This window comes from Oncorhynchus keta, chromosome 26 (genome assembly GCF_023373465.1).
Source record: "Oncorhynchus keta strain PuntledgeMale-10-30-2019 chromosome 26, Oket_V2, whole genome shotgun sequence".
NCBI lineage: Eukaryota > Metazoa > Chordata > Actinopteri > Salmoniformes > Salmonidae > Oncorhynchus > Oncorhynchus keta.
In genome coordinates this window covers 33,112,891-33,140,213 of record NC_068446.1, presented here as the reverse complement: position 1 = coordinate 33,140,213, position 27,323 = coordinate 33,112,891, and the positions used below count along the sequence as shown (strand labels likewise).

At 43.3% G+C, this 27,323-nt stretch overlaps 2 protein-coding genes across 5 annotated transcripts in view; both read left to right on the top strand.

The window, feature by feature from the left end:
• The first annotated feature begins 1,502 nt into the window (after nt 1-1,502).
• On the top strand, nt 1,503-19,723 carry LOC118390340 (transcription intermediary factor 1-alpha-like). 3 transcript variants are annotated; one of them, XM_052480567.1, is made up of 18 exons: nt 1,503-2,081; nt 9,504-9,622; nt 10,144-10,291; nt 10,542-10,674; nt 10,860-10,976; nt 11,144-11,258; nt 11,670-11,816; nt 11,983-12,097; nt 12,413-12,813; nt 13,843-13,992; nt 14,488-14,587; nt 14,912-14,966; nt 15,084-15,219; nt 15,501-15,859; nt 16,171-16,309; nt 16,459-16,533; nt 18,397-18,552; nt 18,780-19,723. In XM_052480567.1, the coding sequence occupies exons 2-18, from the start codon at nt 9,542-9,544 to the stop codon at nt 19,044-19,046; spliced, it is 2,694 nt and encodes an 897-aa protein (XP_052336527.1). In that variant the 5' UTR covers nt 1,503-2,081; nt 9,504-9,541; the 3' UTR covers nt 19,047-19,723. The 3 variants fall into 3 exon arrangements, with proteins under 3 accessions (XP_052336527.1, XP_052336528.1, XP_035636690.1); XM_035780797.2 differs by lacking the exon at nt 1,503-2,081 and adding an exon at nt 8,307-9,140; XM_052480568.1 differs by lacking the exons at nt 1,503-2,081; nt 18,780-19,723 and adding an exon at nt 8,304-9,140 and having other exon boundaries at nt 16,459-16,564; nt 18,397-18,538.
• A 2,345-nt stretch (nt 19,724-22,068) lies between these two features.
• Nucleotides 22,069-27,323, top strand: part of LOC118389706 (fibulin-1-like) — a 42,692-nt gene continuing 37,437 nt past the window's right edge. For both annotated transcript variants that reach the window (XM_052480565.1, XM_052480566.1), the window contains exon 1: nt 22,069-22,323. In XM_052480565.1, the coding sequence (XP_052336525.1) occupies nt 22,269-22,323 (55 nt within the window). In that variant the 5' untranslated portion in view covers nt 22,069-22,268. The remainder of the gene's footprint in view (nt 22,324-27,323) is intronic.

Below are 27,323 nucleotides of genomic sequence, written 5' to 3'. Positions count from 1 at the left end.
CTCCTAACCTGCTACCTTAATTCCAATTGGAAATGCTTAATGGTTGTTTTTGTAATGATTGGTGCCAACTGGCTTATGAATGGGTTGCTTTTACCAATATGCCAATTACAGTCACTGTCCTTTCAACTATTACTTCCAATTGCAAACATATTTTATCACTTTCAGCACACAAAGGAACTGGTGATCTAAAGTTTAAATGCAACAATGTTTCACAAATATTTTCTTCAAAGAGATAGCTAACAGCAAGAGAGCTGCAAAAATATTCTAAAAACAGTCTCACCCATCACCCCAAGTCAAAATGTGATTGGTTGATTTCCCTGTCACTCCAAAATTCTGCACTAATACAGTTGAATGTCTGATGCCTTCTGTCTAAATTATGAGGGCCATGCCAATTACTGACTTAGCTAGCTAGATTTTTTTCCCCCATAGACCACCAAAGAAAAATCCTGATTGGATCTTTTTTTTCTATTCAGAGTTAACCCATAGAAATAAGAATGAATAGAACAGGCTTGGAACCTCTAACCCTGGCAATTTGACCGGTAAACTCATGGGTACACTCACAATGGCTTTCTAGTATTGTTATGCATCATTTCCATGGTAATGTAGAATGTTCATTCAAATGATGCCAACAGATGTGGCTTATGCAATGGAATGTATTTTTTTGCAATGTTATTTGAGTTGTTTCAACAAATCACAGCACAGATCGATGGGTACTCTGCCTACTTTTACTTCCTGCTTTTACTTCCTGCTTTTACTTCCTGCTTTTACTTCCTATGGGTAGCAATGTCCGCCAGTCCACCCATTATGATAGTGTTCATTCTTATTTCTATGGTTAAATTGTCCCTTTCCAACACAAACTAAAGAGATGGAATCAGAATCTAATTTCAATTATAGATAATATTAAATAGAAATTTGAACAAAATATCAAAAATAATACATTATTTTTGCACAGATTGCCACTTAAACTCAAAGAAATATAGACTACTAAAGTATGGTTACACAAAAACAATGAAACATGTTCAGTGTTCAGGAACAGCAGATATAACTTGGCTGTCATCTAATTCTGGTGCAACGCATCGCTTCCCAGACTCTGAAATGTATGTTTTGTTGTACATTGTCCCTGACAAATAAATGTAATAAATACAAATTCATATGAAAAGTATAATAGGGGTAAAGGAATACATGGAATTCTATTGGCCGGCTAAATATTCATTGTGAAATGGGTATTCAGGATGGTCACTCCACCTGTGGGAAAAAACAACAACACAAGTACTGTTTTGTTTTAAGAGTTTTTTTCCCTCATCAATCTACACCCAATAACCCATAATGACAAGGCAAAAACAGGTTTTTAGAAATGTTAGCAAATGTATGTTTTAAAAAATTGTGAAATATTACATTTGCATAGGTATTCAGCCTCGAGGTTTGGGTATGACGCTACAAGCTTGACACACCTGTATTTAGGGAGTATCTCCCATTCTTCTCTGCAGATCCTCTCAAGCTCTGTCAGGTTGGATGGGGAGCGTCGCTGCACAGCTATTTTCAGGTCTCTCCAGAGATGTTAGAACAGGGTCTAGTCCGGGCTCTGGCAGGGCCACTCAAGGACATTCAGAGACTTGTCCCGAAGCCACTCCTGGGTTGTCTTGGCTGTGTGCTTAGGGTTGTGATCCTGTTGGAAGGTGAACCTTTGCTTCAGTTTTCATCAAGGATTTCACTTTATTTTGCTCCGTTCATCTTTCCCTAGATCTTGACTAGTCTCGCAGTTCCTGCCGCTGCAAAACATCCCAACAACATGACGTTGCCACCATCATGCTTCACCGTAGGGATGGTGCCAGGATTCCTCTAGACATGCCACAGTTTGGCATGGCGGCCAGCACTAATAAGAGTCGTGGTGGTTCCAAACTTCTTCCATTTAAGAAGGATGGCGGGCACTGTGTTCTTGGGGACCGTCAATGCTGCAAAAAAAATCCCCAGATATGTGCCTCGACACAATCCTGTCTCTGAGCTCTACGGACAATTCCTTCGACCTCAGCTTGGTTTTTGCTCTGACATGCACTGTCAACTGTGGGACCTTATATAGACAGGTGTGTGCCTTTCCAAATCATTTCAAATCAATTGAATGTAGAAGTTGTAGAAACATCTCAAGGATGATCAATGGAAACTCAATTTCGAGTCTCATAGCAAAGGGTCTGAATAGTTTTGGAAATAAGGTATTTCAGTTTTTTAATTTCTAAAAAAACTGTTTTCACTTTGTTGTTATGGGGTAATGTGTGTAGATTGATGAGGATTTATTGTATTTTAGAATAGGGCTGTAACATAACAAAATGTGGAAAAATGGAAGAGGTCTGAATACTTTCCGAATGCACTGTAGGTAGCATGATATGACCAGCCAGACCTAGGTTCAAATACTATTTTTAAATATTTCAAATACTTTAGCTGTGCTTGTTTGAGCTCACCTGCTGCAATGGAACCAATAGAAAGGTCCCGAAAATACAAACAAATACAAAGGAATATCATCTGATATATTTGAAATACATTTAGGACAAGTTTACCGGACAAAGATTACACTTATTCCTGGACTAAAAAGGACTTTCAATTATGAATCGCCATTGAACATGCTTCTAATTCTTAGTCAAGGACTAGGTATCTGTGCCAGGGAAACTGATCCTTAAAGTATACTATTGTTCTGCGATAGAACGTTTTAAGTGACATTGAAGTGTTTAAATCAACAAGCGTTAAAAGAACGTCACCTTTACATAGACAAATATGTCTTCTCTTTTGATGGTTCCATCTGCAAATTTCTCTCATGGCTTGACCTACTTTGTGCTCGTTGAAATACATCAAAGCCTCATCAGTGTCTGTATCCCATATCTATTGTATCCTTCACACAGTTTAACTCTGTGCCTCTGGGTGACTGTCAAAAAACATAGTTAACATACTGAATTTACAAGGAAAAAACAATGATCAAGTTGATTTATATGTTGAATCCAGAGACATTATCTAGGGCCTTCTCTGTTTATAACTAGTAATAGTTCATCATTAATGATGTGCAAAGTATTCATGCTGGAGTTTCTCTTTGTCAAATAGTTTTCTCCCATGCACAGTGAGCATGCGCATCCTAAACATGCAAGACACTATAATAATAAAGTAAGTCAAATCAAATCATGCTCTTGGTGCTCTTTAAAAAAAATTAGGTTTCTCTTACCGTCCGTGGATCTCCATAAGTCCCTAGCCCCAAGAGGGGAATCTGGTTCTCATCACTGAGAAAAAATCACAGCATTAGGTTCATCTCTGAGTCTGTCTGTCTGTCTGTCTGGACCAATAATGTATATAAAGCCTGGATTGCTGATGCTATGTTTTGGCCAATGAAAGGCTTTGAAGCCACCGGTCGGCCATATTGGCACACAGCAGACCTCCAAAGGAATGAATGGAATTCTACAGTATTTCAATCAAATATTTCAAGGCTTAAATTACAGTCAAGGCCAAAAGTTTTGAGAATGACACAAATATTAATTTACACAAAGTCTGCTGCCTCAGTTTGTATGATGGCAATTTGCATATACTCCAAGATGTTATGAAGAGTGATCAGATGAATTGCAAATAATTGCAAAGTCCCTCTTTGCCATGCAAATGAACTGAATCCCCCAAAAACAGTTCCACTGCATTTCAGCCCTGCCACAAAAGGACCAGCTGACATCATGTTAGTGATTCCCTCGTTAATACAGGTGTGAGTGTTGACGAGGACAAGGCTGGAGATCACTCTGTCATGCTGATTGAGTTTGAATAACAGACTGGAAGCTTCAAAAGAAGGGTGGTGCTTGGAATCATTGTTCTTCCTCTGTCAAACATGGTTACCTGCAAGGAAACACGTGCCGTCATCATTGCTTTGCACAAAAAGAGCTTTGCAGGCAAGGATATTGCTGCCAGTAATATTGCACCTAAATCAACCATTTATCAGATCATCAAGAACTTGAAGGAGAGCGGTTCAATTGTTGTGAAGAAGGCTTCAGGGCACACGCACAGTGAGGTGAAGACTTTTGGAATAAGGGCAGCAAAGAAGCCACTTCTCTCCAGGAAAAACATCAGGGACAGACTGATATTCTGCAAAGGGTACAGGGAATGGACTGCTGAGGACTGGGGTAAAGACATTTTCTCTGATGAATCCCCTTTCCGATTGTTTGGGGCATACGGAAAAAAGCTTGTCCGGAGAAGACAAGGTGAGCGCTACCATCAGTCCTGTGTCATGCCAACAGTAAAGCATCCTGAGACCATTCATGTGTGGGGTTGCTTCTCAGCCAAGGGAGTGGGCTCACTCACAATTTTGCCTAAGAACACAGCCATGAATAAAGAATGGTACCAACACATCCTCTGAGAGCAACTTCTCCCAACCATCAAGGACCAGTTTGGTGACGAACAATGCCTTTTCCAGCATGATGGAGCATCTTGCCATAAGGCAAAAGTGATAACTAAGTGGCTATCGGAACAAAACATCAATATTTTGGGTCCATGGCCAGGAAACTCCCCAGACCTTAATCCCATTGAGAACTTGTGGTCAATCCTCAAGAGGCAGTTGGACAAACAAAAACCCACAAATTATTACAAACTCCAAGCATTGATTATGCAAGAATGGGCTGCCATCAGTCAAGATGTGGCCCAGAAGTTAATTGACAGGATGCCAGGGCGGATTGCAGAGGTCTTGAAAAAGAAGGGTCAACACAGCAAAAATTGACTCTGCATCAACTTCATGTAATTGTCAATAAAAGCATTTGACGCTTATGAAATGCTTGTAATTATACTTCAGTACTCCATAGTAACATCTGACAAAAATATCTAAAGACACCAAATCAGCAAACTTTGTGTAAATTAATATTTGTGTCATTCTCAAAACTTTTGGCCACGACTGTACATGTATTGCATTATTTTTGTTGTTGTAGTGGGGACATTAACTTTAGTAATAAAAAATAAATATTTTATATATTTTTATGTTTAGCTCACATAATATAATTTAAAAGTATGCATTAAAGTGTTTGTAATAGAATAAATGTGTCACCTTCACTCAGATATCGTATTAAAAATTGCAAATATTTCTCTCCACCCTATGGCAAAATGTGTAGAATTGCAGGAAATGATCTATAAAACTTAGGGGCTGCTAAAATGTGTGTGTGTGTGGGGGTGGGGGGCACCAAAAGGCCCCACCAAAAGGCTAGGGCTGGCTCTGACTGCATGTGTAGGTATGGATGTGGGTACGCAGACCTGCAAGCTACTGCGGCCACTCATGATGAGTTGTATTTCTTGGGCGGTACTCTCAGTTCTCCTTTTATCTATAAGAGGGCACAGGAGCAAGCTGGTTTGCAACACATGATGATACTCCCAAGAACAGGAGATTATAATAGGACAGTTTCACAAGGTTAGTCACTTACTTACTCAGTTATGTGGACACATACAATTAAAATTTCCCTTTACACCCCCACCCCTATCAAAGTTGCCCATCCCTGGTCTCTGGACTATGGGAGAGGTGAGGCTGGGGCTTACCTATCTAGGAAACGTAATGGCTGATGTATTATCTACTGAGATTACCTTTATCCAGAATGCAAAATGACCCGCCTAGTTCTCTGCTCTCTGTGTCACTCAGTGCAAAAGGACCTGCCTAGTGCTCTGCTCTCTGTGCCACTCAGAGCAAAATGACCCGCCGAGTGCTCTGCTCTCTGTGCCACTCAGAGCAAAATGACCCGCCTAGTGCTCTGCTCTCTGTGCCACTCAGAGCAAAATGACCCGCCTAGTGCTCTGCTCTCTGTGCCACTCAGAGCAAAATGACCCGCCGAGTGCTCTGCTCTCTGTGTCACTCAGAGCAAAATGACCCGCCTAGTGCTCTGCTCTCTTGTGTCACTCAGAGCAAAATGACCCGCCTAGTGCTCTGCTCTCTCTCACTCAGAGCAAAATGACCCGCCTAGTGCTCTGCTCTCTTGTGTCATTTAGAGCAAAATGACCCGCCTAGTGCTCTGCTCTCTGTCACTCAGAGCAAAATGACCCACCTAGTGCTCTGCTCTCTGTCACTCAGAGCAAAATGACCTGCTTAGTGCTCTGCCCTCTGTGTCACTCAGTGCAAAAGAGCCCACCTAGTACTCTGCTCTCTGTGTCACTCAGAGCAAAATGACTCACCTAGTGCTCTGCTCTCTGTGTCACTCAGTGCAAAAGGATTTGCCTAGTGCTCTGCCCTCTGTGTCACTCAGAGCAAAAGAACCCGCTTAGTGCTCTGCTCTCTGTGTCACTCAGAGCAAAAGGACTTGCCTAGTGCTCTGCCCTCTGTGTCACTCAGAGCAAAATGACCCGCCTAGTGCTCTGCTCTCTGTGTCACTCAGTGCAAAATGACCCACCTAGTGCTCTGCTCTCTGTGTCACTCAGTGCAAAATGACCCACCTAGTGCTCTGCTCTCTGTGTCACTCAGTGCTCTGCTCTCTGTGTCACTCAGTACAAAATGACCCGCCTAGTGCTCTGCTCTCTGTGTCACTCAGTGCTCTGCTCTCTGTGTCACTCAGTACAAAATGACCCGCCTAGTGCTCTGCTCTCTGTGTCACTCAGTGCTCTGCTCTCTGTGTCACTCAGTGCTCTGCTCTCTGAGCAAAACGGACTAGAATGATGACATAGTACACGTTTGGTTATTCAACTAAAGGCCTGCACATACTGTACGATTTTAGCCGCCTTATGCCACGATTTTGCAGTTTCAGGAAAAATGGCCACATTGTCGGAAACGATTGTCGGATGTCTTGGTTCATTCAGTGTGACAGGGTCTCTTTCTGCCGATAAAGTACCACTACATGCGGTCGTATGCTCTGACAAAGGCTCTGATAAAGTTCTAGTAGTGTCAGACATTTGGAGCCTTTATCGTGTAACGTGGCTGGTGTTATGAGCCGATCCCGTTGACTGACCAATAGGAACAATATCATTATTGTGAATAGTCAGATTAATATAATAGTTGGCATGTCAAACATATGGTCCAATCCGGCCTGCGGGTGGTTTGAGTAAAAAATAAAAAAAAATTGATGTTGAGGAAATACAGGTATAACAAATGTTCAGTGCGGCCCCATGGACCTTGTTGAAGACCAAATGGACCCGCCGGGGCAAAATGAGTTCAACACCACTGCTCATGCTTTGCAAGAAGAACAATTTACCTAATAATCTTGTTTACATGACACATCTGAAATGAGGTTACCTGATGGGAATTTGATAAATGCACAAAATCGCCAATCAAAATAACCAATCCACCAGAGCGATTATGTTATTTTTGGGAAGCCTATTTGATTCTAAATTCAGACATATAAAGATTCTACGTGAAAACTATTTCTAAGATGCATACTGTCAGCTTTTCCAAACTCACATACTTTGTACATAAGCATAGAAGGAGGCTTGTGCTGCTGGTGCTAGCACAGATCAAATACACATCTGCACCTCTGCAGTTTGACTATGTTGGCTGATTGTACGGTGCCTTCAGAAAGTATTCACACCCCTTTACTTTTTACACATTTTGTTGTTACAGCCTGAATTTAAAATCGATTACATTTAGGTTTTGTTTCACTGATCAACACACAATACCTCACAATGTCATCGTGGAATTTTGTTTGTAAAATATATATATATATATATATATTCATATGACCCGTGCTGAGTGACACATATGAAGACACTCTAGCTAGCCTCACAAGCCAATTGCAGATTTCAATGACAAAACTGAAGCAAAGCATACAATATGATATCAAGTTTTGAATTTGGTAAAAGCGCACAGGGTGTCATGCAATAATTGTAAAAGACTGAATCAGATGTACAGTGTCGGAAGGCCTTTAAGCTAGACTCAGCTCAATGACGGAGCTGCCACAAGCAGAAACGCGGATATTGAGTTGAGCGAGATGCAAAGACTGAGCTCTCACACAGTATCTACGCATGTGCACAGGTTCCCTTCACGCACCAAAACAGTAGAGCAGTTGAGCCTCACGCTCTTAGTTATTGCGGAAATTGACCCACTATGCTGTTTACTTTCTGCATGTATGTCTTATTGCTGAGTCTACCTTTAAAATACAATTACAGTATGGAATGAACTTTTGCAGTTGAGGGTGATTCGCTCAATATTATTATATTTTCATTTGTATTTACATTTTAATGTGCAATGTCCCAGGGACATCATACATGTACAGAGCCTCCTTTGACCAATATAAAAACAAAAGACCCTCCCACATATGAACGGTCTCCATTGTCTTCCGTCAGATGGCGTCATTCTAACGCGACACGTCATCAGTGCAGACGGCCGTTGCGCTATCAGACGCGAGACAATGGTTTAGAAATTCTGTGATGGATCTGTCCCTAAATTTGATTCAATTTATTGGAACAAGCGCGCGCTTGAAAGGAGCACACATTTCCCTCCTATCACAGGGCTTTACTGCACCTGACCCCACCCATCTCAGATACCGCAGCTTGCGCGCCGAGGAGCAGTCTGGGAGAAATATACAAGCATCTGGATTTGATTTAATTCATACGCGCTGTTGTGCAGTACTATAGCCTGCAAACAATCATATACATTGCTTATATATTTGTTGTGTGTTTGCAAACGAGGGATTTAATTCAGTTATAAATGCGTAGTGCTGCTGATGCTGAATATCTGAAAGCATTTGACAAAAAGGATCTCATCTGCACGCGGATGTTGACCAAAGAAGACATTGGAGTGTTCCGGAGGCAACACAACGCCGACGAGAACGAAGGATGTCTAGACTAGTTATATTCTTTTGAATTGACATTTTTGGGAATACCTGCATGTTTGGATAGCTCACTGTCAGGTGACATAGATAGACAGGGGTTCTTCTTTATCTGTTGTTTTAATAAAAGTGAAGCAGCGATGGATGAAGGTGCAGAGTCCGATGATGCTGTCATTATTGTGGAGAACGAAGCAGAGAGCATGCCAGTTCAGGAGAACACGAACGCCTGCAACGAGCGGACAGGCACCTTGAATTTTCTGGACACTTGTCCCGTGTGTCATTTAAACTTTCATTGTCGAGAACCAAAACTTCTGCCATGTCTCCACTCTTTTTGTAAGAAGTGTTTGCCGTCGGCTTCCAGGAATTTGGCCATGCCAGACACTAACAGCTCGACGAAACCACGTGAGCTTCTCATGTTTACAAACTATAGATACGCGAGACAGTGCATCCCAATGACTGTATAAGGGGAGGTGCATCCGTGTGTGTAAAATTGCAGTCTGTGCAAGATAGGATGCTATCGTGTGATTTGCAATTGTCTGTGATGTATTTAAAACAATTAAACTGTATTGGAAGTCATTGCATCTACCAAGAGGAATTTAATGCACAGATGACAATTTCAGACATGTGTTTAGTGGGGTTTGAGGGAGGGAGTCTTATCTCATGTTCTTGTGCATTCTTGGAGATATTTAACCATTTCAGTTGTGTGTGCAACTTCATTCAATATGTATGCATGTTGTGTTTGTCTGCCCATCTTCCCATTTACAGTGAATGTGATTCGCTGTCCGGTGTGCAGACAGGAGTGTATGGAGGTGGACGTGATGGAGAACTTCTTTGTGAGGGACTCAGTGGAGGCTTCCAGCAGCACCGTGGAGAGGACTGTTCAGGTGGGTGGAAATACTGGTCAATGTAGTTTACTGCTGGATTTACATATGGATAACCCAAGCAATGCTTGTTCAGCAGCCTGGATCTCTGTTATTTACCAAGCCATTTCACCAAGATGCTGGGTGTTTTTCAGCTTAGTAGCCCATGAGCATTATACAGATGTAAAGCTGAAGCTTGGCATTATCTCCAACATCAATGTCATTACCACAGACACACAGTTTAGTCTTTGGCAGATTTCAGGCTCTAAATTCTAACTTTTACTTTCTAACCGATATTCTCTCTCCTGAGGCATAATAAGTTCAAATTCACATTTGACTTAACTTTTGTGGAAAGTAATACTGGTCCCTCTACCTGTCTGCCAGTAGCTATGTATGTGTCTGACTGGTCTGTATACCTGTCTCTCTGTTGATGTTTGTCTGACGGGACTCTCTTCCCTGTCCATAGCTATGTATGTGTCTGACTGGTCTGTATACCTGTCTCTCTGTTGATGTTTGTCTGACGGGACTCTCTTCCCTGTCCATAGCTATGTATGAGTTGTGAGGACAACACAGAGACTACAGGTTTCTGTGTGGACTGTGTGGAGTTCATGTGTGCCACCTGCGTGGAGGCCCACCAGAGGGTCAAGTTCACCAAAGACCACACCATCAGACAGAAGGGGGATGTATCTCAAGGTGCAGTACAGCTTCCAGTCTGACTGAGGCAGCAACGATTGTCAAGGAAATACCTACAGTACAACAAGCAGAAGCTCTATTTACATTATATTCTTGTTGATTCAGTGAAAATAATGCTCACATCCTCCTACACAGTAGTCTGAGAGAAAGCCTGAGAGAAAATGCATACCTGTACTGTAGCTGACAGATTGGAATTGGTTACAGTAAGATTAACTTCTGGCTTTTAAATGCTTTCCTATTGGTTTTCCAGAGTATGTGGGTGTTTCCAGTCATAGGCCAGTGTTCTGTGAAGTCCACAAGCAGGAGCCCCTGAAGCTGTTCTGTGAAACCTGTGATCTACCAACCTGTCGAGACTGTCAGCTGCTCAAGCACAAGGACCACAAGTACTGAATACTGATGTGCCACTATTGATTTAAAAAATATATATCTAAAAGCGAAATCTGTTATTTAAATAAATATTGATTTATATATTAATTCATTAATTTATAGTGACTAAAGCTGTCCTTTATTTGAGTGGATTTGAATGATTTTGTAACAATTAAATAACTAACTATGATATGTTACTTAGTTACCAGTTTCTGGAGGATGCCTATAAGAATCACAAACATTACATGGAGGATATGAATCGTCAACTGCTGGAAAAAAAGAAGATCATTGAAGATGTGTCAAACTCTATAAACAATGGGTAAACAATGCATCTTCTTTATCATCTAGGAATCTCTATGCTCGCTGTATACATGTACACGATGTATAGTGAAATGTGAACACTATGTCCTTCCATCGTGCATCCATATACCTTTTCTGTTGAGTAAGATGAATTTGTTCATGTCTGTTGTCTTTCATGTTTGTCAGACTCCTTCAAGTTGATGAGAACCGCATATCAGTTCACAATGAAATCAAGAAGTCCATCTGTAGTCTGATACTAGAGATCAACAGAAAGGGAAAGATTCTTGTCAATCAGCTTGAGGTACAGTATGATCACAATCACATCTCTAACATTAGGATCATTCTGTTTATTCTCACGCTTCCATAGCTATTCCGACTCTAGGATTTGTCAGGTTTCTTTGTATTCATTATGGGTGCAGAGAGCAGGAGGAAATGGCAAGGCCTACAAATGTTTTGATTGTCATGTGCCCTAGTCATGACAGGAGCTTACCCTGAAGGCAGTGTTACAATGCCACATATTCTGGGAAAAGGCTATACGGATACTCCTGACCTGCAAAACAATATTTAATTCCAGAATTGTTTAAAATTAGGTTAGGGTTTGGTTAAAGTAGGGGTCAGTTTTAGATTTTGGTTAGTAGTTTTAGAGGTCAGGAGTGCCCTTATAGCCTTTCTCCAGATTCTGACTTCTCCATCTATTTCCTATCCCCTGAAGGGCCTGACAAAGGATCATGAGAGTGGTCTAAAGAAGCAGAAGGAGGATATTGGCTATCTGTCCAGACACCTGGATCACGTGATCAACTTCACAAAATGGGCGACAGCTAGGAACGGCGGCACAGCTCTCCTGTACTGCAAACGTTTGGTAAGACCTCCCTCCCAGACTCTCCCTCGGTCCACTGACTCCCAGGCATCCCCTATCCCTAAAGACAGACAGGAGCCCATGGTGTAAAGCATAGATGAAATGCAGAACATATGCCTTGTGTTTTCTCAGTTTCTCCAAATTATTAATAACATCCCTTCTGCTGCAGATTCTGTTTCAGATCGGAAACCTCCTGCGGGCTAAATGCAATACCTCGTTTGTACCGCAGAGCACTGTGCGTTTCCAGTGTCGGTCAGGCTTCTGGTCTTCAAATGTCGATCTGGGTAAGAGAGAAAGCACAATGAGAGTGGCTACACTGAAATCTTACAATTGTATTTCATTTAAAAATGTAAATTGGAGTGTTTTATGTTGGGGGTTAAAATGATCTGTTGGACAAGGAGTAGTAGTAGTTATTATTGTAGTGGTTTTAAATTAGCAGTTGCAGTTTGCACTAATTGAGGTTGTAGTATTGTAATAATCTTAGTTGTACTGGATGTGTTTGGTATGGTGCAGTTTGTTTCTGAAATAAAAGATCTGTACCAGGTCAGTGTATTTCCTCCTCCGTTATGCTGAAGCCGTCTCTCTTCCTGTTCCCTCAGGCTCATTAGTGGTGGAGAATGTCCCAGGCCCCCAGCTGGGCAGCTTCCAGGGCATCCCTCATCAACTCCCCCATCCTGGGCAGGGCCCCTCAGGCTCCCCCAACAGCCTGCCCCCAGGCCTCTCCCAGCCCCGCCTGGCCCCCCACAACCACAACACCCTGGCTCAGCTCCAGATGCAGGTGGAGAAACTAGCCCAACAGCCTCACTGGCAGCCCCAGACCCCACCCTGGGCCTGGTACCAGAGCATGCGGCTCCAGAGACCCCCTCCAGGGCCCCTCCAGGGTGGCTCTCCCTCCCAGAGTCTCCCCCCCATGCCCCAGCAGGGCCGGAGGTTCATTGCCCCCCCTGCAATCCATCTCAGTCCCACCAGCACCCTGTCAAGTCCTGGATATCCTCCCCAGGTGGGAAAGAGTGTGCACGCTCGTGTGTGTGTGTGTCAGTTTGATTGACAGGGATTCTTAACAGGTGCAGACAGTGGATGACGTCTTCCCAAATGGAGCAGACAGCCTTCACATCCTGGCCAATTTATGTCTTGACTTGTCAAGATCATTTTGAGTCATAAGGTACCATTAAAAAAAGAAAAACATGTATAGAAAAAAAGAGTCAATCTCAGTGCAGCTGCTCACGTGTGATACAGAACAGACCCAAAGCCTCCAGAGATGATGATAGATATGTATGGTCTACAGTGTTTAGTCTGAGGCTGTTTTACACGAGCTCTAAAATACAGGCAGATCAAGAGGACAATCCACTGGCCTGTAGATTTCAGACAAGAGTTGCGTCATGGCTGATATGAACAAGCTGTTGAGGTGGAGCCTGGAAGCACTGTTCTTTTTAACAGCCACGTTATAGATCATTAATACGCTAGGCCTTGTGTTCAGTTTGACTTTATAATGTGTCATCACTGTTTTGAATTATAAACAGTGTCAGGAGGGAATGGTTGGTCAGGGCAATGTCTAGTCTCATTATTTCATGAGTACATTTCTGACAAAACAGTGTGTAACATCTTTAGTTATATAACCCCTTATCATATTGTCTGTGGAACTCAAAATTCAAGTTTCTATGCATTTTTCCCCCGATGTAAAAACTGTTCGCCATTGACTGTTGAACCTGCATGCTTGGATCTAGACCAAACAAAGACGGCTGTTTCAAAACAAAGTGCTTAAGTAAAGCATTCTGGAACATTTACAAGTGGCTTGTTTGTGTTCTGTCTTCTGTTTTGCTCTGTGTTGTGAAAGCCAGGGGCTCCTATCCTAGACATAACCTATCACAGGCTACTTTCCCAGACAAAACCAATTACAGACTGACGATACAGCATTTAATATGTCTGTCACTACCATTGACTCATAAGAATAGATATGACATTGATTGTTGATGGCATAGCTCTGTCTGACTCTTGTCTCCAACTGACTGTCTGTCTCTCTCACTCACAGGCTGTCCAATCACTGAGAGGCCTGGTGAGCAGCCCCAGCAGCTATGCACTCAAACACATGGACTTATTCAACCCAATGCCTCACTTCTCCCACAATGCACCACTGTCTAGCAACGGCAGCCTCAGTTCTCCTCACTTGCGACAGCAACAGGTACATACAGCTGCGCTCAAATAAACAGGCACCCTTGCACTTCACAATGGAGTGTAATGGAGCAGAATGTTCTGTTTTCTCTCTTCAAAACGGAGTTGAATGGCTATTTTCTACCCTGTAGGCACCTGCCACTTACCACAGGTGATATAAATTCCACAATAAAGGACAATCACCTGCCTCCAACCAATCCATTTGAATTCTGAATAATTTAGTCCAGGCAATAAAATAAAAACATTGAATTGAAAAATCTAAATGCCAGTTTAGATACTTTTTTTGGGGGGCCCTGTGCAGGTGAAAATCAAAAATATACATGTGAAGTACACTAAACATTTTCTAAACGTCAACTTATTTGAGATGAAATAGTGAATCGTGCAAGGGTGGCAGTATCCTTCATCACAACTGTAGCTCTATTTCACATCCACATATCACTCTGTAGCATGATGTTGTTAAGAATCAGATTGTTAGCAGCTTAATTGATGTTGTGAAACATTTTAGATGGAGTCTGCATATCACAACAAGCACCCTGGAGGCCCTGTCCAAATAATAAGACCCAACTTCCCTCAGACCCTACCAGCTTCCCTCCCATATAGAACTGGTATGTATTGGTGTTGTGTACTACTCTACTAATACTACACAACAAAATATAAGAAAACAAATCCAATGCTTTGTGTATATATGACCAGGGATCGAAGTTCAGGATTTTGGACACTGTCCAGCCAGGCTAGTAGACGTCAATGTTTACTAGCCCGGGTTCAAAATCTGTTCTATGGCATATTTGAAAATACAAAACATCAGTCAGCAGGCTAGATTGGCACATTTTCTACTAGCCTGGTCTGAAAAGTACTAATCACGGTCAAGCAGGCTAGATTCATTTCCATCCCTGTAATATGTATGAGGAATACAATTTATCTTCCTTTAGCACAAGGACACCATCATGCAGGACTAACTGCTATATCCTGTGAAGAGAAACCAGGGTAAGATAATGATTTCACATTCTTCGTGAATTCTATACAGGCATGACGTTTTGATGTATAAAAATAAATCTTTATATTTCTCTTTCTCTCACCTTCCTTCTGATTGGCTGATTGAAGGACTGTTTCCTGGAAACCTCTGGAGGCACAGCAGAAGGCGTATGGAGCTGGGGGATCAGCTGCCAAGAGGAGACGAAGGGCATCGCCTGGACCCATCATCATCATCAAAGACGAGCCAGAGGACGACATCAGCTGTGTAAGAGGACGGATGGACTGGAAATAGACAAATGTTCATAACTGATCATTACAATGTTATAATAATGATTACATGTACATCCTATTGCATGTTACTTGAAATGGTATGGGTGATTTATTTGTCTTTGAGCCACAGTATTTATAGATGATAACAGCACAGTAATGATATACTGTGATGTCGTAATAGTGTTCAATACCAGGATTGCTGTTGGGTGGTCCCTGAGAGGTCACTGATCTGTTTTTGAGTGTTCTGTTAAGTAAGTGTGTTTGTGTGTGTTTCAGGTACAGGGTAACCTGAGAGCCAACCTCCCAGACAGTAGCACGGGGGTCCAGGCCCAAACCTGTCGGCAAGATGGAGGGGAACCACAAGTCCAGATTTCTCGTCAGACCACAGAGGAAGAGGCCCAGGCCCCACCACAGCCTCCAGGGCCTTCAGGGGACCTGAGTCAAGCCCCACAGCAGAGCCACTCTCTGGGGGCAGAGCAGCAGCTAGGCAGTCAGGGCCCAGCTCCAGAAGAGGACCCTAATGAGGATTGGTGTGCTGTGTGTCAGAATGGAGGAGAGCTGCTGCTGTGTTGTGACAAGTGTCCCAAAGTGTTCCACCTCTCTTGCCACATCCCCACCCTCTTCAGATTACCCAGGTACTATAGGCCCTAGGAGAGAGGTGGACAATCTTACCCTTGGTGGGCCTGAGTGGGTGCAGGCTTTTTCTCCATCCATGCAGAAACACACATGATTGTAAATACTATGGTAATTAGAATCAGGTGTGTTTCTGCTTGGTTGGAGCAAAAGCCTGCACTCACATCGGCCCTCACCGGGTCAGATTGCCTACTGTATCTAATGCACTGCCCTAAAATGGGATTAAATGAAATGGATCGGTTATCTGAAATTGATGCTATCATGTTGTTATTAAACTAAAGTTTCTATTGGTTTGCTGTTGTTTTTATTTCAGTGGGGAGTGGTTCTGCTCATTCTGCCGTGACCTGTCAGTGCCTGAGGTGGTGTATGACTGTGACATCAGCAGATTAGAGCCCAGAACAGTGAAGGAGGAACCAGACTCTGAGGGAGGATTCTGCCCTGTGGACAAACGGGTCAGTATTGTACTGTACTGTACTTGAAAAAGACAATAACTTCTCAGGCCTACCTGAGGTGTTTAAGGTGTTACTTTTATCTTATTACAATACATAATCTCTGGGGTTGATATAATGTAAAGGTGTGTTGTATTTCTCTCTCTCTGCAGAAATGTGAGCGACTGTTGCTGAAGATGTACTGCAGTGAGCTCAGTGCTGACTTCCAGGAGGCTAGATCCCCCTTGGTGAGTGGAGAGGAATGCTAGATCCCCCTTGGTGAGTGGAGAGGAATGCCCAATCCCAGGCTAGATCCCCCTTGGTGAGTGGAGAGGAATGCCCGATCCCAGGCTAGATCCCCCTTGGTGAGTGGAGAGGAATGCCCGATCCCAGGCTAGATCCACCTTGGTGAGTGGATAGGAATGCCCGATCCCAGGCTAGATCCACCTTGGTGAGTGGATAGGAATGCCCGATCCCAGGCTAGATCCCCCTTGGTGAGTGGGGAAGAATGCCCAATCCCAGGCTAGATCCACCTTGGTGAGTGGAGAGGAATGCCCGATCCCAGGCTAGATCCACCTTGGTGAGTGGAGAGGAATGCCCAATCCCAGGCTAGATCCCCCTTGGTGAGTGGATAGGAATGCCCGATCCCAGGCTAGATCCACCTTGGTGAGTGGATAGGAATGCCCGATCCTAGGCTAGATCCCCCTTGGTGAGTGGAGAGACTAACGCTCAATCCCAGGCTGGATCCTCCTTGGTGAGTGGAGAGACTAATGCCCAATCCCAGGCTAGATCCCCCTTGGTGAGTGGAGAGACTAATGCCCAATCCCAGGCTGGATCCTCCTTGGTGAGTGGAGAGACTAATGCCCAATCCCAGGCTGGATCCTCCTTGGTGAGTGGAGAGACTAACGCTCAATCCGAGGCTGGATCCTCCTTGGTGAGTGGAGAGACTAACGCTCAATCCCAGGCTGGATCCTCCTTGGTGAGTGGAGAGACTAATGCCCAATCCCAGGCTGGATCTTCCTTGATGAGTGGAGAGACTAATGCCCAATCCCAGGCTGGATCCTCCTTGGTGAGTGGAGAGACTAATGCCCAATCCCAGGCTGGATCCTCCTTGGTGAGTGGAGAGACTAACGCTCAATCGCAAAAATGAACTCCTTACCTTTACGTCCATGTGGTGATAAACAGAATTTAATAGGTACAGATGACGATCTTAATTTGATCACACTTTTGTTGCTAATAATTTCCCTGCACCGCATGAAATGCAGATGAGCTTTGATTTACATAAATTCACTGAAAACCCACACTTACATCTGGTTATATTTACAGTATTGCACTTTTCATGTAGTCTACTTATGGCCAGCTAATTACCTAACCACCTATCTATCAAGCAACATTATGGACTAAACTTTTAAATTGTGTTGCTGCAGGATTATTTTGCTGCGACAATTTAGGTCAAGTTAAGATCCAACATCTGTAAAAACAATATGGTATTGGTATTGTAATATCTCCACCTTGCTCTTTGGCCGCTTATACCGATAAAAGTCTCTCAGTGCATAGGCTAGGAGGTAGGCCCCCCACGGGAATGTTTGTACAAAAACTGAGAAGTTTGTTTCTGGTGACTTTTTAAATAGGCACTCTACACCAAAATAATTTATGTTGACACCATCTGAAATAGAATTTTCCCTTTTTTAAAGCATTAAAACCTGTTGCTCAACTAATGCAGCATAGTGGCTTTAAGTAAATCGGCCGAGTCAGTCTTTCCCATCTGCATTTACCTCATTGAAAACCCGAAAAGACATTCAATGCCTCAAATGCTACAAATATATATTGTCACTGTGATCTTAAAAGCGTATCTGGGTAGAAATATGACATTTTTTGTAATCATATTTTTGTGGCGCTGCTAAATTAATATAGGAGAAACATTGACATAGGCTTACCATTACTGTACCAAATGATGTCTATGGATCAATATAGAGAGGTTATGAGGGGCCTGTTTTTGGATTGAAATGTCTCCTTGGTTTATCATCCACTGTATAGCCATGATGAGGGACATTGAGAGAAACACTTTTTGTTGTTTTGTATATTGTGATAGCCTCTGTCTTTTGCTGTAGATATTGCCAGAGAACCAGGAGACCCAAAAGACGCCGATGGTTCTGTCCATTGTGAAGAGCAAGCTGGAATCCAGGCAGAGCCCCTGCTACCAGACACCTTCTGAGGTTGTATCAGACATCCGACTCATCTTCAGGAACTGTGCAGCATTCAATGAGGTAGACTAGACAGCACTAACGTTTTCCAGAAGAGTCCTTTCATCTTAGTTTACACAGATGTGTTAATTAAGCTCTTAATGTGTGTGGATGGACAGTTTTTACAATGTTTGTCATTTACATGTTAGTTTTAGCAGATGCTCTTATCCAGAATTAGTTACAGTCAGTGCATTCAACTAAGGTAGTTAAAACAACCACATACATCTGTGGTCTCCTTCCTCCCATGCCAGGCTGACACTGAGGTTGCCACTGCAGGGAGAAACCTGGAGAGGTTCTTTGAGGAGCAGTTGAAGTTCCTCTACCCTGAACGGATTTTTCCAAAGGTCAAGTCTGAGGTCATCAGTTCTGTGACCCCTCCCGTCTCTCCTGCCCCTCCCACAAACCCTGATGAGGAGAGCTCCCAGCATGCAAAGCATCAGCGCAGGTCCTCTGAGACCCAGGAGTTGTGTACTCCTGCTCAGCTAAGCTCACCAAAGGGAGAGGAAGAGGCCGTATAAGCGTGCACATCGTCATCTCATCAACGTTTATCAGTCAATAACACTGCCAGTACTAGCCTATACTAGTAATTCATCTGATTCTCTTGAGAAAGTCTGATTTTCTAAATGTGCCAAAATAATGTTCTGTGATCGAATAATTTTGGGGAATAGGAACTGTTACAAGGTTAATAAAGTGAAAACACGTCAAATGTATCAAACCAGCCTGATAAAAGACTATTTCAGTTGTTATTGCAAGACTGTATGAAGTGTTAGTTTCATGAACATGTCAGCTGTGCGAGGTCTAGTTGTTCAGGCCTACGGTAGCCTCTAGTTTACAGTGTGATGGCTGGTAGCATGACACGAGGCCTACTTTATTCATCGCAACAATAGAACTTCATCTTTGTTCCCTCGTTGTTTTGTCATTGAGCCATTCAATGTGTCATGTATTTATATTTTACATTGTTGTAGTGTTTTTTATGCAGTGTATGTAAGTATTTACAATGATCATTAACTTAAAGCAGGCAAGTAAATCTTCAACAAAATGCAGTCCCAAATAACCTCATTTGCTATGTTTTCTCATGACTTCATACCATTGCTACTTATGAAAACCAAAATATTGTATTCATAAAAAATACTTCTTGCATGCAAGTTTACTTGCAGCTGTTTACAGGGTAAAATAAACAATGTCCAATATCTTACTTTATGATTCTTATTGCTGTTTGGGGTCTGTGTGGTATTCATTCAGAATTTACAGTAAGACATGTTTTATAGGGTGAGGAAATGTAATCTATTGGTGATGAATATGTCGATCACAGTTGGAATAGTTAAATAATAGCTAATCCTCTTTAAGTTTACTGTATTAATTCATCATGACATGGGGCCCCAAAGGGCAGGTCCAGATAACCAACAGTACAGTACATGTTAGTAGCCTGATGCTGGGTGACATGGAGAGTGTAAGGCAAGTCTGGTTGTGGTTCAAAAGGACTTCAGTGCCCTCTAGAAGATTAGCACCATTTAAAAGTGACCTCAGCCACTCTAATTTCCTCTACCTAAGAGATCTGAGTTTGTCCTGAGCTGCTGTTTCTCGTTAAAGGGTGAAAAGGAGAGGGGAGGGGAAAGTGGTGTGTGTGTGACCTCGTCTCTTGGCCCTCCCACCCCTACTGGAGGGCAGCTCCCACTCAGCCCAGTCAAAGCTCCCAATGGTGGAACAAGCTTCCCCATAATGTCAGGACAATGGAGTCCCTGCTCATCTTCTGAAAACGTATGAAACCCTACCTGTTTGAATAGTATCTAAAAGAAATCTCACTGATCTGGGTTTGAGTCTGGTCCTCATCACAAGGCATCCTCTTGGGCCTTTTATGGCCATATCTTTACACTGGTCCTGTGATCCTACCCCACCACCCCACACACATTAACCCAGAGAGGAGATAAGGAGATATACCAGCAGTATAAGTGTTACCTTCTGGTTGATATCTAAAGATGAATTGAGTCTGCTCCACTTTCCTGAGTGATGTGAATGCAGTCTGTGGAAACGTGATACTCTTATTGTGTAACAGTGCACCATAAACTTGCCTCTATATTTTGCCACTGCTGTCTAAGATACTTGTTTAGAACTAATTGTTCTACAAGACGACGGCACCCCCCACACACAAAAAAAAGTTGCCAGGATGCACTTAGTTGACACTTCCAACTCTCCTCATTTCAGCAAAGGTACAGAGAATTTCGATAGTAACTAGCCTTAGCAGCACAGGGAGGCCCATCCAGAAGAGTGCTAGTATTAGCCATGCATGGCCACTCGAGATGTTTCTAGAGGGGCTGTGTGATGTGGTGTGTGTGAGGGGGAGGGGGGACACACATGGCTCTGATTAGATGATTGTTTACTCTGGCTCTCTCACCATGCATACCCAACGCCAGATGACTGATTGAATTTGCAGAAAGACTTAGTTTGGTATAAAAGGTTTATAATGCCATCTATCAATTATTTACCTCCTTGCAAATTTTGGCACATGGCAGAGGGTGTGTGTGTATGTTCGCGCGCGCGCACGCACGCGCGTGTGAGTAGCTTTCAAGGGGATTGTGCCCTCTAACAGTTTGAGAAACCTAATGAGTGGTTAATCAAGTGCCCATGGCAAGCTGTCCACAGGCATTATGTGGAAAATAAAATAATTAGTCATTCAGAAAATGTGTGGTGAACACACTTATAAAAAGCCTCTGCCGCAATTACATGTTATGACTTTTAGCGTGTAAACTAATCAACTTATCATTTAACGCATTTCCCCCCTTATAAGCTAATTGGCAATCCATGCATTGAGGTAACCACATTTACGCAACGCTTGGCTGTTATAGAACAGTAGGCAGTTCAGATCGAGAGGAAATTGTCCATATACAGTATCTCTTCCACTTGGTGGTAAAGAAACCCCACGTCAAGTGACAGTCTGAGGATGAAAAAACATACGCTTCAATGAAATCAATCATTTTCCCGAGGAACAATTTTGTCAACCTCCAATATCAAGTATGTCTGCGGAGGAGGATGGTCGTAAATGTTGCAAAATATGGAATATGCATTAAATCAAAAAAGTATACAAAAAAAATAAACCTACAAATTCTAAAGATTTTATGTATTGCAGTCTGGCAATGGCCACAACATATACTTTTTTAGATAACCAGAGAATCACTAAGGAGTGGAGTCCAGGTCTTAAGTAATCAGTGTGATCATTCTGCCACAGACAGACGTCTGAATGAAAGTTAATCAATGTCGCCATTACGTGTCGTATTATTCAGTCTGAAGAAGAAAATTATCTTTAGGGCTACTTTAAATCTGTCAGTAGGCCTAGATAATGGAAGTCATTAAAACGACTTGAATTAAATGTAATTGTGTCATATAAGAACCTGATATTTAATAAGAGGAAGTATAAAATGTAATGTCTAAATTAATACACTCCATTTAGGGTTTCTGAACTTTTGATTTAAAAATGTTTTACTCGTCACTTGCGGTGGCCCCCGCCCGCCCCTCTGAGCGAGATAATTAGACGCTCGTTCTGAGACAGTCACGCTGCGATTCATTCAGCCACATCACCCACACGCATACTCCTGCCCAGCGTATGCTCACAGTCTGTCTACCTTTCGCTTGAAAATCTGCGTGTCCGTGAGAAACGGTGCTGTTGTTTCACACCTAAGGCAGAATATTACAGATCTGACTGTTGTACACTTTCTTTAGTTTAGCAAGAATCTCTCCTCCTTCCAATGGGTCCCGGTATAGTTATACTTTTCTCTCTGTTTGGAGTTCTCAACGGACAAGGTAAGTTACCTTTCTGCTTCAGGATAGTAGCCTACTGATGTAATTCTAACCATGAGAATCAATCCATGCCCATGCGTGATGTACCGCATACTGTATAGACGCAAAGGAGGCTGATGAAGGGAGAACGGCCAATAATAATGGCTGGAATGGAGTATAATGGATGGAATGGAATGTTTTTGATACCATCCACTCCATTCCAGCCATTATTATAAACTGTTCTCCCCTCAGCAGCCTCCACTGGTATAGACATACAGTAGACAAAATACTCCTGTAAGTACACATAGGCATGGTAGATATTTCAAGTTTACCAGTTTACTGCACTATCACTGTGTGGGCAGAGATTAGGTCGGGTACCACTAGAGATAACCAACCAATACGTTTTTCATGTCATTTTATGAACACTCTGTCAGTTATATTACAGTACAAACATGTAGCCTATTGTGTCACATGCTGTTCAGTGTGTGTCATTTGATTTTGATTTGATTTGTGAGTGTGTGTGCCATGTGTGTTTGTGTGTATCTTGCCAGTAAAACATCTGCCCATGTTTACTAGCTTAAAGGATGGTTTCAACATTCTCAACTTGTCCTAAGGTGATTTGACAGTGATGAAATGCATTGTGCGTAGTTTTTAATATGGACTAATTTCGTTGGTAGAGATTGGTCAGACTACTGCCAGGACTGATATTTGTAATCATTTACATTTTACATCCCTCTTATCCAGAGGGACTTAGAGGAGAAATTGGGGTTAAGTGCCTTGCTCAAGGGCACATTGACAGATTTGGCTGGCTCAGGGATTCAAACCAGCAACTTTCCGGTATCTGGCCCAATGCTCTTTACCTCCAGATTACAATATTACAGATGGAAATTATTGCCCAACAGCTTTAACGTTTAAAATACGCAGTACAGAGATGTGTTCAAGAGGTTTGATGCTCAGACAGCCAGATGGTGTGTCAAATGAGTCTGGAGGCACTTAAGCAGTACCCCATTGAGTGTTTGCTGGTCAGGGGGGAGGAGCCCTGATTTAGACCTTTAAGGGCCCCTCCAGGGGTCACAGAAGCTTGGGACAACCCATATACCCCAGATTAGGGTCCACTGGACACACATGGGGTCACTTTCACAGCCTGGCGGGCTCCTTTTTATTTTATTTGACCTTTATTTTACTAGGCAAGTCAGTTAAGAACAAATTCTTATTTTCAATGACGGCCTAGGAACAGATGGTTAACTGCCTGTTCAGGGGCAGAACGACAGATTTGTACCTTGTCAGCTCGGGGATTCGAACTTGCAACCTTTCGGTTACTAGTCCAACGCTCTAACCACTAGGCTACCCTGCCGCCCTGACAGTGGTGTGCCTAGGAAAGAAGACCCCATCTCCATTGAATCCAATGTCATTGGGCATGTCACACGGGGGCCCCAACACCTATCAGCACCCCTAGCTCCTCTTCTCAGATTCCATGCTCCACGGGAGAGAATCATGGTATGGTGTCAGAGTGGACTGACTGAAGATCTGAAGATGGCTCCATACGACCAGATTATGGAACATCCATGTACATTAATCACTCATTCAGACATTTTTGTATCAGCTCAACCATCATAGACTCAACCATCAGCCAAATACGTATTAGGTTGAGTGAAATGTGTCAATGACAGACTTTTGTGACATGTTCTCAGCACTTATAAGGTCATTTGTGTAACTTCGATGCCATTAGGTAAACTGACTAAAGTGTGTTAGTTAAAGGATGTGGCCAATGGAAGTGGACTGTTCTGCTGCAATGTCTGGCTCTGTCTGATGGGCCATTGTTGTGGGCTGAGGGACTGGGGCACCACTGCAGTGTTTACATGAGGAGTCTAGTCTAGTCTCTCTCTCTCTCTCTCTCTCTCTCTCTCTCTCTCTCTCTCTCTCTCCCTCTCCCTCTCCCTCTCCCTCTCCCTCTCTCTCTCTCTCTCTCTCTCTCTCTCGCGCTCTCTCTCTCTCTCTCTCTCGCGCTCTCTCTCTCTCTGCCCAGACCCAGACAGGAGGCATGACAGCCCTCACCACCAGCACCACATTCCAAGATGGAAATCAGCTTTTTTTGTAGACAGACAATGCATCATACGGACAGGCAGGCGGGTAGACTGCTAGATCTCCTCTGCAACCGCTGGGTTTGCCTCGTTTGATACAATAGTAGAGGGTAGATTTAAGACGCTCTGCTCATTCAATTAGTTGGGAAAGGGGGCAGGCTGTGGACTATGGTGGTTATGGAATGGTCCTGTCATGCACTGTGGGTTAGGATTAGTTATCAGTATAGAGTGGAGGGAGAATACACCAGAACTGCAGGACGTGAGAGTCATGTGACCATCAGATGAAACTGAGATTCTATGATATTCTCATGCTATGCCTCCTCTGAGCAGGGAAGGGAGTCTCATGCAGTTTTGTGGGAGCTGGTGAGATGCATTCTGGGGGTTTGTCTGCTCTTTCTAAAGACATAGTGAGGGTTCCAGGGTGTTTTGGCAAGGAGACGTCAGTTAATGCCAGTGGTAATGGTCAAGAAATAGAAGAAAGGCCAGACCGGCCAAAACTGGCCTGTGGGGCAGCTGAGCAGGGATAATTGTTCACCACAGGAGGTTTTGACTATTCCTACTATTCCCCGCTCTTCCAGCTAATGTATTGTCTTCACTTTTACATGTGTAACTAAGTTCTCCCTCCAAGCAACACTTTTGTCACTCTCCAAGAGCATCCTGGTGTTGGTTTCAGCCCTCAGATGAAAGCTGAGATAGACTTTATCACTGTTGAAGAGAGTGGCACTAGTCTAGTCAGAGGTCCATGTGAAGTATTTTACTAAAAGCTTTCCCACCGGACAAGAACTGTTTGAATCAACGTTGATTTCACGAAATGAAAAAAGTTTGAAAAAAGTCATCAACATAAGAGAATTTAGACTTTTTTTCACCCACCTTTTAACCTAAATCCAATGACATGGTGACATTTTGATTTGATTTCGTGTTGAATTCACCTTAGTGAATGTAAATCCGACCTTTGGACTGACGTCTGTGATCGGTGGGTGATGACTCAGTTAGGACATGGTGGGATGAGGAGCTCGACTGCTGCAGTTGTGAGTCTAGCTGGTCACCAGCGACTCCTGTGGCGGGCCGGGCGCAGTGGGTCGGCTGGCTTCCGGGTTGGAGCCGCGCTGTGTTAAGAAGCAGTGGGTCGGCTGGCTTCCGGGTTGGAGCCGTGCTGTGTTAAGAAGCAGTGGGTCGGCTGGCTTCCGGGTTGGAGCCGTGCTGTGTTAAGAAGCAGTGGGTCGGCAGGCTTCCGGGTTGGAGCCGTGCTGTGTTAAGAAGCAGTGGGTCGGCTGGCTTCCGGGTTGGAGCCGCGCTGTGTTAAGAAGCAGTGGGTCGGCAGGCTTCCGGGTTGGAGCCGCGCTGTGTTAAGAAGCAGTGGGTCGGCAGGCTTCCGGGTTGGAGCCGCGCTGTGTTAAGAAGCAGTGGGTCGGCTGGCTTCCGGGTTGGAGCCGCGCTGTGTTAAGAAGCAGTGGGTCGGCAGGCTTCCGGGTTGGAGCCGCGCTGTGTTAAGAAGCAGTGGGTCGGCAGGCTTCCGGGTTGGAGCCGCGCTGTGTTAAGAAGCAGTGGGTCGGCTGGCTTCCGGGTTGGAGCCGCGCTGTGTTAAAAAGCAGTGGGTCGGCAGGCTTCCGGGTTGGAGCCGCGCTGTGTTAAGAAGCAGTGCGGCTTGTTTGGGTTGTGTATCAGAGGACGCACGGCTTTCGACCTTCGTCTCTCCCGAGCCCATACGGAAGTTGTAGCGATGAGACAAGATAGTAATTACTAACTATTGGATACCACGAAATTGGGGAGAAAACGGGGTAAAATTAAAAGTGTAAAAATAGTGTTTGTTGGCATGGTAATCCATCTTGACTACCTAGTCTGTATTTGTTTGATGATACACTTTTACTCTTGATTTTCAGCATAAGTTATCTGCACGGTTGCTACATAATTTAACTACTTTTTATGAATCTGCCCAAATTAACTTTCATATCTGTATCTCTCAAGGTCAATGTTGACAGTTATGTGATTTCCTTCGCATAAATGACCATATTCTTTTTAAGTGAATTTATTCACACCTTTGGCCCCTATCTGTACTTCCCATATGAAAAGATGTAAAACCAGTTCCACAGCTCCTCTGGCAGAAATAATTGGAACTCTAAATTAAAGGTGACACATCCTGCCTTAGTTGAAACCTCTGATCCTATTTTGTTGACTCGTCTGCCAAGCTAGAATTTGAAGTTAGGCATGTCTATGATCCTCTACAATGTCTGTTATTATTTTCAGTTGTTGTATTCACTATTATTCCTCTAGTCTCCGACTAGGCTACGAATCAACAGCAGGTTTATTGGATGAACTAAGATGACTTTGAGAGTTCTTCTGGAGGATTTATATCCATAGTACCAATTTGGCAGGCAGAGCTTTGTTTATGCCTAAGGCAAGAAAGGACCAGCCAACCTGCCAGAGTTCTTTCACGTTTGGCAAATCACAGTAACCACAAGGAAATGAATGTATTTGATCTGATTGCGATGGCTGAATTGTTTACAGAGTTGAGGCATTCCGAGCTCTTTAATCCACATGAAAAAACCAGACGGAGCGCCACAGAGTTGGTCCAGCTCCAGTCGTAAAGCCTCTCTTATTTCTACACAACATATCCATCATTCAGTATCACTGGCAAAATGCTTATGGGCATTTAAACACATTCCTATTACAGCTCTTCATTTTCAATCACTTGGAAGACACATTGTTAATAGTTGGGGAGTGTGAGTGGCATCGGGTAAAACAATATATTTTTGTTTGTCTAAGAGTTTTGCACATTTGGTAAACATGCGTTGCATAATCATTCTAAATCATTTTGTGTCGTTCCTGCAAGAGACTAGACTCCATTCTGCTCTATCAGTGTAGTCCTAAGTAATGTTAGAGAGTTTCTTATCCCTCAGATTGACTGTTACCTTATGTAACATGGAAGGTGGTTCTGTGCTTTAT

What these genes read in the sequence shown, in the direction of transcription:
- LOC118390340 (XM_035780797.2), top strand. Translation starts at nt 8,879, where the DNA reads ATGGATGAAGGTGCAGAGTCCGATGATGCTGTCATTATTGTGGAGAAC. An exon ending in TTCCCTCCCATATAGAACTG is followed by an intron (nt 14,588 to 14,911) that starts GTATGTATTGGT and finishes ATCTTCCTTTAG; the next exon opens with CACAAGGACACCATCATGCA. An exon ending in CAGAGGACGACATCAGCTGT is followed by an intron (nt 15,220 to 15,500) that starts GTAAGAGGACGG and finishes TGTGTGTTTCAG; the next exon opens with GTACAGGGTAACCTGAGAGC.